Genomic DNA, 18,289 nt, shown 5'->3' with positions numbered 1-18,289 from the left:
TGTGGTGATCCCTTATACTACAGTGATCCCTATGTGGTGATCCCTTATACTACAGTGATCCCTATGTGGTGATCCCTTATCCCTACAGTGATAGGGCGGCAGGTAGCTTAGTGGGTAAGAGCGTTGTGCCAGTAACCGAAAGGTTGCTGGTTCTAATCCCCGAGCCAACTAGGTGAAAAATCTGTCGATGTGCCCTTGAGCAAGGCACTTAACCCTAATTGCTTCTGTAAGTCGCTCTGGATAAGAGCGTCTGCTAAATGACTAAAATGTAAAATGTAAATGATCCCTATGTGGTGATCCCTTATCCCTACAGTGATCCCTATGTGGTGATCCCTTATACTACAGTGATTAGCTATGTGGTGATCCCTTATACTACAGTGATTACCTATGTGGTGATCCCTTATACTACAGTGATCCCTATGTGGTGATCCCTTATAGTACAGTGATCCCTATGTGGTGATCCCTTATACTACAGTGATCCCTATGTGGTGATCCCTTATACTACAGTGATCCCTATGTGTTGATCCCTTATACTACAGTGATCCCTATGTGGTGATCCCTTATACTACAGTGATCCCTATGTGGTGATCCCTTATACTACAGTGATCCCTATGTGGTGATCCCTTATACTACAGTGATCCATATGTGGTGATCCCTTATACTACAGTGATTACCTATGTGGTGATCCCTTATACTACAGTGATCCCTATGTGGTGATCCCTTATACTACAGTGATTACCTATGTGGTGATCCATAATACTACAGTGAACCCTATGTGGTGATGCCTTATACTACAGTGATCCCTATGTGGTGATCCCTTATACTACAGTGATCCCTATGTGGTGAGCCCTTATACTACAGTGATCCCTATGTGGTGATCCCTTATACTACAGTGATTACCTACACTACCGTTCAAAAGTTTGGGGTCACTTATAAAGTTCCTTGTTTTCGAAAGGATTTTTTTTTTTGTCCATTAAAATAACATAATATTGATCAGAAATACAGTGTAGACATTGTTAATGTTGTAAATGGCTATTGTAGCTGGAAACTGCTGATTTTTAATGGAATATCTACATAGGCGTACAGAGGCCCATTACCAGCAACCATCAGTCCTTTGTTCCAATGGCATTTTGTGTTTGCTAATCCAAGTTAATCATTTTAAAAGGCTAAATTATCATTAGAAAACCCTTTTTGCAATTTATGTTAGCACAGCTGAAAACTGTTGTGCTGATTAAAGAAGCAATAAAACTGGCCTTCTTGAGACTAGTTGAGTATCTGCAGCATCAGCAATTGTGGGTTCGATTACAGGCTCAAAATAGCAAGAAACAAATAACTTTCTTCTGAAACTCGTCAGTCCATTCTTGTTCTGAGAAATTAAGGCTATTCAATGTGAGAAATTGCCAAGAAACTGAAGTTCAACAAGGGTTCTTCTAAGATCTTCGAAGAACCTTAGGGATCTTGGCACTGACAATTGCACCCAAAAGGTTCTTCCAAGAACCCCATAGGAGGTGGGGTTCATCGCGGTACCTCCTTAGTTGGTGGGGGTTCTGGCATGAACCTAATTGCTCATCTGAAACATTTGGATTTGAAAGGACAGCAGGTGCAGGCACTTCACTGAAAAATGTAAAGATCTCCTCAATTTAAGGTAAGGTTGGTCCCTTGTATGGTCTAAATTGATATTGTTTTCTGATTCTTCTTTTCATATTTGTGCAAATCTTTCTAAAACAGAAAATGGGCACAATTCAATGGATATCAATCAACAAAGAGGTAAGAATATGTACTGTAGGCTATAAGAATATGTTGAAGGATAGCTGTATTGGGTGCAGATGACTGAACTGCTCACTTTTGTGTCTGTAGGTATACAGACGAGGAGGCATACAAAGGTATGTCAATTGGGACTTGGTATGTTATGCAGATCAGATTTACCATCCTCCTCCCTTACCTCTTCAGTGAATATCCCATAGGCCTCTACATTATGGACAAGGTATGTTTATGAAAACCATTATTAAAACAGTTTTTTCATTCACATTTACCACAAAAACCAATGAATGAGTACTGTCATGTGCATGTTTTGCTAATCATCTGTATAACTACTATTTTTGGGATTCACAGACTTCACCCTCCCTACACCTCTGATGAATATAACAGGAAACCTGTTCGATCACCATGCACTGCAAAATCATTCTGACTATGGATATGGAGAACATCAACACATTAACATCAACATGCCAGAGGATACAGTGGGGAAAAAAAAGTATTTAGTCAGCCACCAATTGTGCAAGTTCTCCCACTTAAAAAGATGAGAGGCCTGTAATTTTCATCATAGGTACACGTGACAGACAAAATGAGAAAAAAAATCCAGAAAATCACATTGTAGGATTTTTAATGAATTTATTTGCAAATTATGGTGGAAAATAAGTATTTGGTCAATAACAAAAGTTTCTCAATACTTTGTTATATACCCTTTGTTGGCAATGACACAGGTCAAACGTTTTCTGTAAGTCTTCACAAGGTTTTCACACACTGTTGCTGGTATTTTGGCCCATTCCTCCATGCAGATCTCCTCTAGAGCAGTGATGTTTTGGGGCTGTCGCTGGGCAACACGGACTTTCAACTCCCTCCAAAGATTTTCTATGGGGTTGAGATCTGGAGACTGGCTAGGCCACTCCAGGACCTTGAAATGCTTCTTACGAGCCACTCCTTCATTGCCCGGGCGGTGTGTTTGGGATCATTGTCATGCTGAAAGACCCAGCCACGTTTCATCTTCAATGCCCTTGCTGATGGAAGGAGGTTTTCACTCAAAATCTCACGATACATGGCCCCATTCATTCTTTCCTTTACACGGATCAGTCGTCCTGGTCCCTTTGCAGAAAAACAGCCCCAAAGCATGATGTTTCCACCCCCCATGCTTCACAGTAGGTATGGTGTTCTTTGGATGCAACTCAGCATTCTTTGTCCTCCAAACACGACGAGTTGAGTTTTTACCAAAAAGTTATATTTTGGTTTCATCTGACCATATGACATTCTCCCCAATCCTCTTCTGGTCATCCAAATGCACTCTAGCAAACTTCAGACGGGCCAGAACATGTACTGGCTTAAGCAGAGGGACACATCTGGCACTGCAGGATTTGAGTCCCTGGCGACGTAGTGTGTTACTGATGGTAGGCTTTGTTACTTTGGTCCCAGCTCTCTGCAGGTCATTCACTAGGTCCCCCCGTGTGGTTCTGGGATTTTTGCTCACCGTTCTTGTGATCATTTTGATCCCACGGGGTGAGATCTTGCGTGGAGCCCCAGATCGAGGGAGATTATCAGTGGTCTTGTATGTCTTCCATTTCCTAAAAATTGCTCCCACAGTTGATTTCTTCAAACCAAGCTGCTTACCTATTGCAGATTCAGTCTTCCCAGCCTGGTGCAGGTCTACAATTTTCAGACCAACTTCCCACATAGGGGAGAAGCATTCAAAACCCACTAGTTGTTCTTTCAAAAGAAAATAGTACACAAAAAATGGTAAATCCGAAAGACCTCTCGTATTACCAACCTTACTACAATGGCAGCAAATATGTTTATGAATTCAGTAACACAAAATTAAAGGGAACTTTATTTCCATCACCCCCTTTCCTGAAGTGAATGGTTTCACCCACTACTCTACCGCGAACTGCTGCGTTCTTTGACTTCAACTTTGAGCGCGAAGTTGATGGAAACTGTACATTTTGACTTTGTTACATAAGGATACGGCTAAAGGCTTTAAAAACTGGTCTTCTAGGGCGTTGGGTATAGAGAATACAAGGGCCAGATTTCCGGCCGTTGTAGAATAGATTCAGGGCATTATGTACAGACAATGATATCGAAGGATTTGAGTACAGTGCACGAAACCTAAGCTAACTTGTGCTTGCTAAGGGGCAATGGTAATTAGCCAACGACAACAGCCATTCGGTTGCAGCTAGCTGGTTGCAATGATCCGGTGTTAGGGTCCAGTGTTTCCGGCAGAAAATCCAATATGCTCTGGGTCGATAGCAGGCTGTGCAGACTGGCCGACAAATTTTCCAGGCAAGAGCTAGAGCTGGCTGGTGGGTAGTGCAGGCCACGGACAATGGTGAGGAACGCTAACGGTGGCTAATAGCAAGTAGCTAGCTAGCTGGCTACCACAGCCATTCGGTTGCAGCTAGACTAGTTTCAGCTCAAGGTTCTTGATAAAAGTTATAAGGAAATAATAGAATCCTTTCCACATTGGGTGAGGCGGGTTGCAGGAAAGTATATTTTTAGTTAAAGAATGAAAAGTAAAATTGAGAAATATATACAAAACAGACAACAACAAAAAAAGGCAATTTACACAAGGACACGACAGAAAACAAGACCGCACTGCTACGCCATTTTGGATTTTTGCAAACAAAAATGACATCATCAAACATCACTGGCCTGACTTGAGCAGCTCTGCCCGGGGATTGAGCCATCAACTTAGTTGCTATTGGTCCGGTTAAGGCTACCTGCAGACCTTCTCCCAGACCTCCTCCTCAGCACCTCCCCTTAACACCTCCTAAGACCAGCAGTGGGAACTGAACTAGCAACCGTGGGGCTGCTAGGCTGTACTCTCAGGGACCATCTCCTGTCATTGTGCCCTAGAGCAAGACACTTAATCCTGAAATGGCTCTTCGTCCGAGGGGTGCTGCTCCATCGCTGTCCCTGTGCCTCTCAACTTGTGTCATCATTTATTGGGAGTTATCTTCTAGGTCTAGGACAGGAGGGGTCCATGTCAAACCATGTCCATTTGGGGATATTTTCTAGGACAGGTGATGTGGTGAGCAGAGATTAATTAAACTTGGATACAGATGAGAATCTCTGGTCTGGGGTGGGGAATTGCTGACCTTAGACGGTTTGTTGCCTTGATTAAGAGGATACTTACTGGCTTGAGGAGCTTAAAGAGGCCTGATGACTTGAAGAGGAGGAGGAATTATTGGGCGACACTTGTGTTTATTACCAATGTAACCCCAGTGGCACTGCGGCCGTTGAGTTCCAGCTCTCAGCAGACAGCAGGTTAGGAATGCTGTAAGAAATCACAGAGACAGGTAAGTATCTACATACATGTGTGTTGCATGTACACTAAACACTCACATTTGGATAATGTCACTTTTTAAAGTGGCAACATATATATTAACAGTGTAAAACATTAATACATTTTGAAGCATTCTTTACCCCATCTTAATTCTCTTCCAGATGCCTGGATTTGTCTTTTTCTTGGAGTCTGGCTCTGCTGTCTCAGCCTCTTCTTGAGCCTGTAGCTGCTGGCTCTCTGCCCCCCACTCCTGGCTCTCTGCCCCCCCTGCTGGCTCTCTGCCCCCACTCCTAGCTCTCTGCCCCCCACTCCTGGCTCTCTGCCCCCCCTGCTGGCTCTCTGCCCCCTACTCCTGGCTCTCTGCCCCCCACTCCTGGCTCTCTGCCCCCCCTGCTGGCTCTCTGCCCCCCACTCCTGGCTCTCTGCCCCCCCTGCTGGTTCTCTGCCCCCACTCCTGGTTCTCTGCCCCCCACTCCTGGCTCTCTGCCCCCCACTCCTGGCTCTCTGCCCCCCTGCTGGTTCTCTGCCCCCACTCCTGGCTCTCTGCCCCCACTCCTGGCTCTCTGCCCCCACTCCTGGCTCTCTGCCCCCCCTGCTGGTTCTCTGCCCCCCTCCTGGCTCTCTGCCCCCCACTCCTGGTTCTCTGCCCCCCCTGCTGGTTCTCTGCCCCCCACTCCTGGCTCTCTGCCCCCACTCCTGGTTCTCTGCCCCCCCTGCTGGTTCTCTGCCCCCCACTCCTGGCTCTCTGCCCCCCACTCCTGGCTCTCTGCCCCCCACTCCTGGCTCTCTGCCCCCCACTCCTGGTTCTCTGCCCCCCCTGCTGGTTCTCTGCCCATGCCTGCGGCCTCCTTGGCCCCCCCTGCTGGTTCTCTGCCCATGCCTGCGGCCTCCTTGGCCCCCCCTGCTGGTTCTCTGCCCATGCCTGCGGCCTCCTTGGCCCCTCCTGCTGGTTCTCTGCCCATGCCTGCGGCCTCCTTGGCCCCTCCTGCTGGTTCTCTGCCCATGCCTGCGGCCTCCTTGGCCCCTCCTGCTGGCCATCTCCAGATCCAACGGGCTCTTGGCTTACCTGCTGGCACGTGGCCCACCCCGGCAACTCCTGACCGTGGTTGTAGTCATGGCTGTGTTGTGTGGTTGGACAGCGGGTGATGTACTGGGTGCTGCACTTCTTGATTTGAGCATCAGCCTCCAGATTCATCTGCTCCAGCCATTTCTCCTGCTTTTCATTTAGGGACTGTTCCTTCATCCTCTCCCTCTCCTCTTTAAGTTTATGTTGTTTTCTAAGCAGGGACTGGGCTCTCCACTGCTTATTAAAATCCTCCATCTTCTTCCTTTTCTCCTCAGCCTTCAGGAGCTCCTTCCTCTTCTCCCTCTCGGCCCGGGTGATGTGGGTTGTTAGCACTCAAAAAACTAAACAACATTTTGCTTAGGGCCCCCAAAAGGCTATGAGGGAAAACAGGTCTTACCAATGTGGATGATCTTATGGCCCTCCTCCTTCTCTCTCTTGATACGTTCTCTCTATCTTTCTGAGGTTCCTCTTCTCCCACCTCTTATTCACCCAGCCCACAGCTCTCCTTCGGATACTTTTATCGGGTGGGACAAGATCCTCCTTGTCATCTTCATTCTTCTTCTCCTCTTCAGGGTTCTCCTCCTCCTCTTCAGGGTTCTCCTCCTCCTCTTCAGGGTTCTCCTCCTCCTCTTCAGGGTTCTCCTCCTCCTCTTCAGGGTTCTCCTCCTCCTCTTCAGGGTTCTCCTCCTCCTCTTCAGGGTTCTCCTCCTCCTCTTCAGGGTTCTCTAACTCACCCCTCTTGTACTTCTCAAGGATCTCCCTTATTTCCTCTTCCACCATCTCCTCCCTTTTGTTAGCCTCTATCATCTTCTCCCTCTCTCTGATTAAAGCTAAATGGCCTTCAATGGCTCTCTTTCTCTCCTCCTCTCTCTCCTCCTCTCTCTCCTCCTCTCTCTCCTCCTCTCTCTCCTCCTTCTCTCTCTGATATGTTCTCTCTATCTTTCTGAGGTTCCTCTTCTCCCACTTCTTATTCAACCAGTCCACAGCTCTCCTTCGGATACTTTTATTGGCTGGGACAAGATCCTCCTTGCCATCTTCATTCTCCTCCTCCTCTTCAGGGTTCTTCTCCTCCTCTCTCTCCTCCTCTCTCTCCTCCTCTCTCTCCTCCTCTCTCTGACTCTCCTCCTCTCTTAGTCTGAACCTTTCTTTCTGTCTAGCAATTTCAATCTCTCGTTTTTTTATCCTGCTCCTCTTGTCGTCTTGCCCTCTCCTGTTTTCTTTCCATCTCCAGCAGTCTTTCCTCCTTCTCCCTCCTGATTTGTTGTCCTCTTTCCATCTGTTCTCGTTCCCCCTTCAACACTTCTAACCTCCTCTGTTTACGCCTGTTGAAGACTTCCTGTGCTTTTGCTTTAACATTAACTACTACATGCTTCTTTCTTTCTTCTCTCTTCTTCTAGTTCAATTTTTTTCTGTCTCTTCTCCATACTCTTCCTTTCTAGCTCCTTGCATCTCTTGTTCTCTCTTTCTTCCACTTCCATCTCTATTTGCTTCTGTTTGTGTCTCTCCTCTTCTTCTCCTCCCTCCATCTCCTTCTTCTTCTCCTCTTCTTGTTGTCCCTGTTTTGGTATTTTCTCTTTTCTCGTTCTTTCTACCTCTTTCTGTGTGTCGTTCTCACCCTCTGTCTTCTCCTCCATGGCCATTTGGTTCTGTTTCCATGTATACTCGTCTGTTTCCATATTTTCTAATTCTGTCAGCTGTTCCTTGATATTCTTGAAGATTTCCTCCAGATCAGACGTCTTGTTGTCATTGGTGAGGGCTGTCTCTCTCCATCTGTCTCTCTGTCTCTATCAAATTTTCTCTCTGGACTTGTCTTTCAATCTAATCTGTTCTTTCATTCTCGCAACCTCTCTGTCTAACACTAGTACATTTTTGTTAACCTGTTTCACTCTTTCATTCTGTCTTCTAAACGCTTCTTTTCGCTCTTTGAAATTTTATTTTGTATTGAATCTCTATTTCAATCTCTCAACCTCTCTCTCTAACTCTTTTACCTTTTTGTTAACCTGTTTGACTTCCTCATTCTCTGCAGTACGCATGTCTCTTTTTCTTTCAAATGCTATTTCCTGTTCAATCTCTTTCAATCTCTCGTTCTAACACTTTTATCGTTTCCTCTGCCTGGTTAGGTTCAGGACCTAGGATTGGGTTAAGGTTAGGGTAATGGTTAGGTTCAGGACCTAGGTGTCACGACTTCTGCCGAGGCTGCCTCCCCTCCTTGTTCGGGCAGGTTTCGGCGTTCGTCGTCACCAGCTTACTAGCTAATGCCGCTCCCGTTCTCATCACTCCACTTGTCTGGTCTTGTCTTGTCAATCACACACACCTGGTGCTCATCCCCTAATTAGTCTGTGTATAAGTGTTCCCTCTGCCCCCTTGTCTTTGTGAGTGATTGTTCTATGTGGGAAGAGAGTGGCTCGGTTGAGCTACGCTCTCGTTTATTTGCCAGGGTAGATTTTCCCCAGTGCCTTTACATTTCTTGTATTTCCTGAGACTGTGTTTGGTCAGGGAGGATTGTTTCCCCTGTACCTGTTTCGTTTGCCGCTGTACGGCACATTGTATGTCTGGAAGGAATAACTCTGCATCCTGTTATGTTGCTCCTGCGCCTGACTCCGTCCATCATTCACCACACTAGGGCTGGGTTAAGGTTAGGGTAATTAATCACTAGCTCTACTGTGCTTAATCACTGACCACTAAAATATTGTGTTATTGTTAAGCATATTATTAATAATAATAGGGAGGGAGGGTAGTTAGGAAATTAAGCCCCAAAAGGTTCTTTGAAGAACCCTTTTAAAGAGTTCTTAGAATAACTTATAGGGTTCCCCCACAGTTTAAATTTGAAGAACCCCTGAAGGATCCTCCATGAACCTTTACTTTTTATAGTGTGGGCTAGTCGATCACCAAACATTTCTGTAGAAAAGCAACCGATAAAGGCTTGGGCTCCTATTTTTATTGTTCGTGTTGTGCTGTTGATGGTAGGTGCACTTGATTCAGAAGCCCTGTTGATGGTAGGTGCACTTGATTCAGAAGCCCTGTTGATGGTAGGTGCACTTGATTCAGAAGCCCTTTTGGCGGTAGGTGCACTTGATTCAGAAGCCCTGTTGGCGGTAGGTGCACTTGATTCAGAAGCCCTGTTGGCGGTAGGTGCACTTGATTCAGAAGCCCTGTTGGTGGTAGGTGCACTTGATTCAGAAGCCCTGTTGGCGGTAGGTGCACTTGATTCAGAAGCCCTGTTGATGGTAGGTGCACTTGATTCAGAAGCCCTGCGCACCAGGTATGCAAAGTGTTCCAATTTTGAACCATTTAATTTGTCGCAAAGACAAACTCTGTTTACCCGGCGGACCGGGAGATCTGTTGGTAAATCGAGTGCGCCTACTGTGCTGGACAATCCGATAGCTCAAATCACAGCTTCCACGACCCCTGCCACAAAACAGTTTGATACTAGCCTGCAAAGATTGATACTAGCCTACGTGAGATTTCATAACTTTTAAAACCATGACCAGATTGAGACTGTCAAATAATACAGCAAAGATCTGCTGTTTTTATGAGTGAGTTCATGTCTAAGTGTTTATTCAGCTCTGTCACTGTTTTTATTCAACACTATTACAAAACATAAAACGTGCTTCTCTCTACTTCCCGTTGCGCTGCAGCAGCAATGAATGAGTAGTGTATCGATACCCTGCGTTTTTATTATTATTAGCAGCTCGTCGTGTCTATTTTAATATCAAGGAATATTTCACTTTCTCTGGTCAGAGGAACAACATGAATTTGTGCATGAGGCAGATGCAGTGCGATTCGACCACCAGGTGGAAGATTGTGTCCCCTCTCTCTGGTCAGTCTCACCAGAGGAAAGGAAGGAGAGAGCAGGGGCCGTGAGAGGCGGACGTGGACCCTCTGCTGCTCTCTCCTTCCCTCCGCAGAGATTGCCGTGTTCAAAACAACAAGGAGCTCGGAAATCTCCGACTTCAGTGCATTCGAGACAACTGGGAACTCTGGGGAAAAATTAGATCCGACTGAGAAAAATATTTTGAACGGTCATTCAACTCTGAATTCCAAGTCGGAAACGTGGGTATCTTTCTAGAGCTCCGACTTTCCGACCAGAAGAACACTGACTTCATGATTTGAGTTCCTTGAGTTCCCAGTTATCTTGAAAACACCATGCCCATCAAATATAGGTAACATCAGTCCAGTAAAAAAAAAACTAAAAAAAAATATATATAATAAGGTCTGAGAAGGACAATATAGCCAATATACTATGATAATACAGTGGGGAAAAAAGTATTTAGTCAGCCACCAATTGTGCAAGTTCTCCCACTTAAAAAGATGAGAGAGGCCTGTAATTTTCATCATAGGTACACGTCAACTATGACAGACAAAATGAGAAAAAAATCCAGAAAATCACTTTGTAGGATTTTTAATGAATTTATTGGCAAACGATGGTGGAAAATAAGTATTTGGTCAATAACAAAAGTTTCTCAATACTTTGTTATATACCCTTTGTTGGCAATGACACAGGTCAAACGTTTTCTGTAAGTCTTCACAAGGTTTTCACACACTGTTGCTTGTATTTTGGCCCATTCCTCCATGCAGATCTCCTCTAGAGCAGTGATGTTTTGGGGCTGTCGCTGGGCAACACAGACTTTCAACTCCCTCCAAATATTTTCTATGGGGGTTGAGATCTGGAGACTGGCTAGGCCACTCCAGGACCTTGAAATGCTTCTTACGAAGCCACTCCTTCGTTGCCCGGGCGGTGTGTTTGGGATCATTGTCATGCTGAAAGACCCAGCCACGTTTCATCTTCAATGCCCTTGCTGATGGAAGGAGGTTTTCACTCAATCTCACGATACATGGCCCCATTCATTCTTTCCTTTACACGGATCAGTCGTCCTGGTCCCTTTGCAGAAAAACAGCCCAAAAGCATGATGTTTCCACCCCCATGCTTCATAGTAGGTATGGTGTTCTTTGGATGCAACTCAGCATTCTTTGTCCTCCAAACATGACGAGTTGAGTTTTTACCAAAAAGTTATATTTTGGTTTCATCTGACCATATGACATTCTCCCAATCCTCTTCTGGATCATCCAAATGCACTTCAGACGGGCCTGGACATGTACTGGCTTAAGCAGGGGGACACGTCTTGCACTGCAGGATTTGAGTCCCTGGCTGCGTAGTGTGTTACTGATGGTAGGCTTTGTTACTTTGGTCCCAGCTCTCTGCAGGTCATTCACTAGGTCCCCCGTGTAGTTCTGGGATTTTTGCTCACTGTTCTTGTGATCATTTTGACCCCACGGGGTGAGATCTTGCGTGGAGCCCCAGATTGAGGGGAGATTATCAGTGGTCTTGTATGTCTTCCATTTCCTAATAATTGCTCCCACAGTTGATTTCTTCAAACCAAGCTGCTTACCTATTGCAGATTCAGTCTTCCCAGCCTGGTGCAAGTCTACAATTTTGTTTCTGGTGTCCTTTGACAGCTCTTTGGTCTTGGCCATTGTGGAGTTTGGAGTGTGACTGTTTGAGGTTGTGGACAGGTGTCTTTTATACTGATAACAAGTTCAAACAGGTGCCATTAATACAGGTAACGAGTGGAGGACAGAGGAGCCTCTTAAAGAAGAAGTTACAGGTCTGTATGAGCCAGAAATCTTGCTTGTTTGTAGGTGACCAAATACTTATTTTCCACCATAATTTGCAAATAAATTCATTAAAAATCCTACAATGTGATTTTTTTTGTATTTTTTTCTCTCAATTTGTCTGTCATAGTTTACGTGTACCTATGATGAAAATTACAGGCCTCTCTCATATTTTTAAGTGGGAGAACTTGCACAATTGGTGGCTGACTAAATACTTTTTTTCCCCACTGTATATTAGGCCTAATGCACAAACCTAATTTTTATTAGGTTAATGTTACATTTTTTAAGTCATGTAAAAATAAAAAATTAATCAGAGAGGTACAGCTTGCTTTTTCACTGCGAAAGTAATCTTGACTCAGAAAAGGTTGGTTGGCCTAACCAAACTTTTTTGGTGAGAAAACCATCAGTCAGTTGAAAATGCGATGGAAACCCATTTAACTTGTATTTTGTATTCTGTACATGGGAATTTAACCGCAAAATGTATTGTTATGTGCACTACGTCATCACGCTCAGACCTTTATCTGGAACAAGTCAATTTGATGGAAACACATCTCTGGTGGGAAAATGCGCATATTGTTTTTATGCAGATTCTACAATATTCGCATGAAAATCTGTTGCCAATTGGATGGAAACCTAGATACTGACATTATAATCCTCACACAGTATTTATCTTTCTCTCTCTTGCTCTGTCTCTTTCTCTCTCTCTCTCTCTCTCTCTCTCTCTCTCTCTCTCTCTCTCTCTCTCTCCTTTCGCTCTCTAATTAACAATGTCACAAATGTAAATAAAAATCATAAATCATATACTAGATTTGTATAACCTAACTAAGCTAAATGCTAACTATTGATTTATATTTAGTATAAGTTAGCTTTATATTGAAGATTCGGATGATGCACGTCAATACCTCTTCAACAGTATGGAGGACTAAAAGTGCCACAATTAAATAAATAAATACACCATTAAATAATTACTTAAATGTGTCATTAATTAATTAAATGTGTCATTAATTAATTAAAATTAGAATTAAATACATAAATGTGTAATTAAATGTATCATTAATTAATTCAAATACCGATTCATTTTATGTAAAATACATATATAATTATTTCACTATTTACATTTACATTTCATGGTCCTGCGTTGGAGTGATTCATGAATTACTTAAAACTGTCAAACTGACCCATCAAAAGTTGGTAGGCGGAACCTAACGCCTGATTGGTTACCCTCTGCATCAAGCCAAAACAAATCAATTCCGGATAATGGATTGATGCAGAGCTACTGAACACATTCCAATACACTGGGTGGCGCTATTCACCTCTACGTTGGTTTAGTTACACGGTTAAACAGTACTTTCATTGCAACGGCTAAAAATCAAGAGAAGACTCGGGTCCTGCTAGCCCCAATGTTGAGACGCTGTGTGAGGTGCAGGACAAAATGTCTAAAAGTTGCCCGGAGCTGCTGAGAGAAGCAGCGAATTTGATTGAGGAAGCTCTGAGCAGAAGTCCAACGGCTCCCGCGTGCACCGGTGACTCCGGCAGCTCAGTCACAGCAGATACCGGCCGCTCAATCACGTACACCTGTCCAAGGTAAGCTAAGTAATTTCATGTTAGCCAGGTGTGCTACTATTTAATGATTCGGGACACACGTGTAGGTTAAATTAGATCGACTCGAACATGTATTTGCATGCGGTATTATGATGCTTCGTGCGTGACACGTTTATTGTTAATGGGGGGAAGCATAAACCTAGCTAGTTCGCTAATCGGCTAAATGGTGTTAGCTGGCTTGAGCATCCCAAGATAGAAGTAGAGGCTGTTTTAGCTGACTGGTGACCATTGAGCTGTTACGTTTTTCTGTGTTGCAGCGGAGGTAGCAAGGCTCTTTGCGCCATATAACATTGGAGCCAGAAGGAATATGACGAGACGACCAGCACAAGTCCAAGTTAGCCGAAGAAGCTACACACACACTGTCTGTTGTTTGGCTGACCACAATGCGGATAAAATTCCAAGCGTACTGTTTAAAGCTGAACTTCTTACTTCAGGACTTGGAGAGCAAAAAGTAACATTTTCAGGTCAGTGCGAAACTAGGCATTTACCAAAAGTAAAAAAAGTTTGTACTGTCTGTGGCTTGTTGAAATTATTTGCATTTCTTTTTTATAGTGACTCAAACTTAATTGGTGTTCATAGTGTCAATAATAGTTATCACAGGCTTATTTGCTTAATTTAAGGTGAGGTGAGTTATGATTTTGTTTTGTTTTTTTCTCCAGGGAATGACCACGATCCCATGGTTATAACAAATAAACTGATGGAAGTGTTTCCGAAGCTCCAACAAGGGGGAGGCTTTGAATTTCTAAAACTTGTAGGATCTACTCGCAGTCTAAATCTTGCGTTGCTTCAGTGTCCCAGCACTGGATACACCCTTGCCTATCTGAAAGATCCATCGACGATGATTGGACAGGCTACAATCTACATACGTCCACTTCAACAGGATCTACCCTTAGATTGTGTACATACATTTACAGAGACTTAGTTTAATACATAATCAAAACAAAGATTACTGGTGACTTTTAATCATTAATTAAAAGCCATTTGTTGTTGTTGTTGTTAGGAGAGCTCACGTCCTGCCTCTGGTCCAGTCATCCCCTGCATCACTTGTCAGAAGGAAGTTCCCTTTTCAGAGATGAAGCTGCACAGATTGAGCTGCAATGGGTATGTACTTCTTAAAGCAATGCAAGGGTAGCATAATTTATTTTCTTTGGGAATATGTCTCTCTTATTGTTGTGCACACAAATAAGCGAGTATGACCATCATTTCAATTGTGTTAACTTCAAGGACACCCATGCAGGAATCAGAAAGAGAACAAGAGGGAGGCCAAAGTGAAGAAAATGATAGTGAGACAGCCCTAGTCAGTGACAGTGTTCCAGTGAGGCCTGAAACATCAGCTGAGAGTGCAGTAGTACCGGCAGTGATTGTCAACGAGGAGTTGGATCGCAAAGAAACAGACAGTGGTTTGTGTCATCACAATAGTGTTGCTATAAGATTGTGTGTAACTGAAAAGTTAATAGAAAGATAACACCTGTAGGATATAATTAGATAAGATAATACAGTTACAGACAATTAATAACATGCAACTGGGTTTTTCTATTTTTCTAATATTTAGTTGTAGTTGTTTAGTAGTGCTGTTTTTATGTCAACTCAGCGTTGTGACAGGTTCTGAAGATGTTGGGTCTCACGTTTTGTCAGTGAAATGAACAGAATTTTCCTCCTGTTCTGTAGAGTGAGAGGATATCTGTATATGCAGGTAACATGCCAACTCACAATATGTCTCTCTGTAATAGATAACTTTATTGTTGTTGTTTGTTTAGAATGGAAGCTTATTAAAGAACCCACTCAAGCTGCCAAAGTTTTCAAAGAGAATCTGCTAAGGGAACATGCAACTGGGAAACCACTTAGAATGAAGATGGATGTAAGGGACTCTGAAGAGGACAGGGAACGGGAGCTTCTCTTATTCTATAAACAGCAGCAAGAATGGGCATGTCCACTTCATTGTACTCTGGTTGGTAAGTAATATAACATTTATAATATAAATACATCAGTACAGTTTATACCACTCAAGTAGCTTATATGTAATTGTTAAATGGGAGAATGGAATGCACAAAATTATATAATTGATAAAAATGTTATATGTATGTATGTGAATATTGTGCACAATATACTCTTGTTATCTGGAATAATCAATATTAAGGATGCTATTCTAGAATTACAGCCAATAGAAGTTTTTCTCCCTTTCTTGTTAAATGTTACCAAATCCAGTTACCTGTATTAGGCCGCCACTTTTTTTCCAGTGTTATTATCAGTATTTTATTTCAGGTGATGTTGCTATCGGAGAGGGAGTGATGCGGTACTTTATGACAACAATCATATCCAAACTCCAGTTTGGATTCAGTCTAGATCTTGGTAAGTATCTTACTAATTTTTTGAAGGTTAATCCATCTATAAATTGCAGAAATGTCTGTCTGTAGCGCATGTCTCTCAGTTAGTCCGATGGATTTCAAACTTGACAGGTGTCTTGCTCTGGTCACGAGTAAGTGCAGTGCCAAGTTTGACGACGTTTGGATAAACGCAAAAGATAGCGTTACATATATAGGTAAAAGAAGCACACATTGGCTTTTGCCGCTCTTGCTGCTTGCCATTCTCACACTGCATGCAACGCTGACTGAGCACCTGTTTGTGTCGTGACTCACTCTACACCGCCTCTCTCTATGCGCGCGCACACACACACACGCGTACACGTACGTTCTGGTGGTTGATGAACGCGGATATGTGCTGTTTAGCGGAGGGCCGGTGGGCAATGTTTTGTGTCAGGTAAGTCTGTAGTAGGGTATACAGGGGAATTGAATTTGAAGTGGTTTGGGGTCCTTCTGTAAGTCATTTTGGAGTAGGCTACAATTTGGTTTAAGTGAATTCTACAAGCAGCAATACCACAGGCCAAGTAATCGCCACTAGTATGATGTAATATATCTATCTATCTATCTATCTATCTAACTATCTATCTATCTATCATACATTTTTATTTAATGTATTTAAGAGGTTAATTGTTGTGACTTTATTCCCTGCTCTCTTGGTACTTTACAGGAGGAATGGGCCGAACACTGCTATTTGAGGGTGAACCTGACCATCTTGTTCCAGCAGCATCAGAGGCACTTATTGAAAGCAACCTCTTCCGGGTTGCAGGAAGGATGTTGGGCCACACCTTTCTGCATGATGGTCCCCATGTCACAGGACTAAGTCCTGCTGTAATTCATGTACTGTTCAATGGGGACCCTGAAATGGCTACTGTTGTTACAGAAGAGTGTCCTGATCTGCACATCAGGAGCATCATAGAACTGGTATGTAACCTAAAAGAAACTTTGCCATGTAAAAAATATTGCTTGGGCAGATATAATAACTTGTATGGTCTTAATTCTAGCTTGAACATGAAGATCTTACACCGGAACAGAAGGACACAGTTTCAGATCTTTCCATGTCTTGGGATCTTCCGGCAGTCACCAAAACAAATCGGAGATGGCTACATAACAAACTTCTACTCCATGCAGTGAGTTCCTGCTGGTTAAGTGACAGAATTCATCGCTGTACTTGTTGAAATTATAGAATGTGTTGTGAACCCTGGCTTGTTATGTTAACACGAGAGTTTAAGTACTAGAGTTTTAATGGATTTTTATAAAGCACTTTATTGTGTTTATTAACATTTTTCCTACTGTGCCAACTTTTGTCAAATTTGGGTTAAGGATTTGGGCTGTAATATGGGTCGGTCTGTCTCTTGGTCGTTGGGAGGACCATGCGCCAAATTAAACAGTTGAGAAAGGGACTGAAAGATGTGATGGTATGGCCTCTGCTGACATCTAGGCCGGATGTTGTACCACTTCTTTTCCCCAAAATGGCTGAAATGCAGTTCACACCCCAGGTAAGTCAGTAATTTAGTTATATTTGTGACTTAACTTGATGAATTTACGTGTATTTTCAATGACTGAGATGGATATTTTTCCATTTTCTAAGAATTTGATCTGCATAGTCCTTCACCAAAATAAGTTCTCCCTTTTTTTAAATTACAATTTTTGTTTTCTTTAAGATGCTCCTAGAAAAAATCACATGGCCAGTTGAGGACAGTGATGATGAAGACTTTGACTTAGACACCACCTGCCGCATCACTGGCTTTCTAAGGATGTTCATTGAAACAGGTATAAACCTTATTTTCTCTCTTTACAAATGCTTCTATGTCTCATGGATAGATATGATCAATTACAGTTGAACTAAATGTCTTTAATCCATTTTATGACTTTTAGCTTCATCAGGTACCCTGGCCCAGCTGCTGACATTCTGGGTTGGCTGGGAGATGCTTCCTCCTGAACTGAGAGTGGAGATTTCTGGGGGAACCCTTCCTACGTCCTCCACATGCTTTGAAACCCTAAAGCTGCCAGCTCATTTCAAACTCTACATGGACTTTGAGAAAGCACTTGTCGCTGCCATAAAAAGTACCGGATTTGGGCTTGTTTAAGTTTTTTCAGACGTCAATTAGGGCTGGGCAATATTTTAATATTATATCTATCGTGATATAAGACTAGATATCGTCTTAAGGTGCTTTTCCATTACCAGTACCTACTTGACTCGCCTCACCTCGACTGCGCAGTCCCGTTTCCCATTGCAGATTTTAGGACGAGGCGAGTAGGTACCATGTAATGGAAAAGCACCATTAGATTTTGAAGAAGTGTAATATCGTTACATGGTAAGTTTAGTCTTTTCCTGGTTTCAAAGGCTGCATTACAGTAAAGTGATGTCATTTTCTGAACTTACCAGACTGTTCTAGCTGTTCTATTATTTGCCTTTTTACCACTTAGTCATTATATCCACAATATGATAGTTATTTATCCGAAATCTAAATGTGGAAGATATTTTGTGAATGCACCAATTGTCAACCTTACAATATCGTTGCAATATCGACATCAAGGTGTTAGGTCAAAAATGTGATATTTGATTTTCTCCATATTGCCCAGCCCTAATGTCAATGC

At 43.1% G+C, this 18,289-nt stretch overlaps 1 protein-coding gene across 1 annotated transcript; it reads left to right on the top strand.

The window, feature by feature from the left end:
* Nucleotides 1-13,252: 13,252 nt before the first annotated feature.
* On the top strand, nt 13,253-17,888 carry LOC121565385. The gene is made up of 12 exons (XM_041876070.2): nt 13,253-13,313; nt 13,589-13,795; nt 13,991-14,229; nt 14,332-14,432; nt 14,556-14,731; nt 15,089-15,283; nt 15,594-15,680; nt 16,359-16,612; nt 16,693-16,818; nt 17,047-17,187; nt 17,353-17,461; nt 17,567-17,888. Exons 2-12 carry the CDS (start codon nt 13,639-13,641, stop codon nt 17,776-17,778), a joined length of 1,797 nt encoding a protein of 598 aa, XP_041732004.2. The 5' UTR covers nt 13,253-13,313; nt 13,589-13,638; the 3' UTR covers nt 17,779-17,888.
* The last annotated feature ends 401 nt before the right edge of the window (nt 17,889-18,289 follow it).

This window comes from Coregonus clupeaformis, unplaced genomic scaffold (assembly GCF_020615455.1).
Source record: "Coregonus clupeaformis isolate EN_2021a unplaced genomic scaffold, ASM2061545v1 scaf1667, whole genome shotgun sequence".
NCBI classification, from domain to species: domain Eukaryota; kingdom Metazoa; phylum Chordata; class Actinopteri; order Salmoniformes; family Salmonidae; genus Coregonus; species Coregonus clupeaformis.
This window is presented reverse-complemented; position numbering and strand designations above follow the sequence as displayed.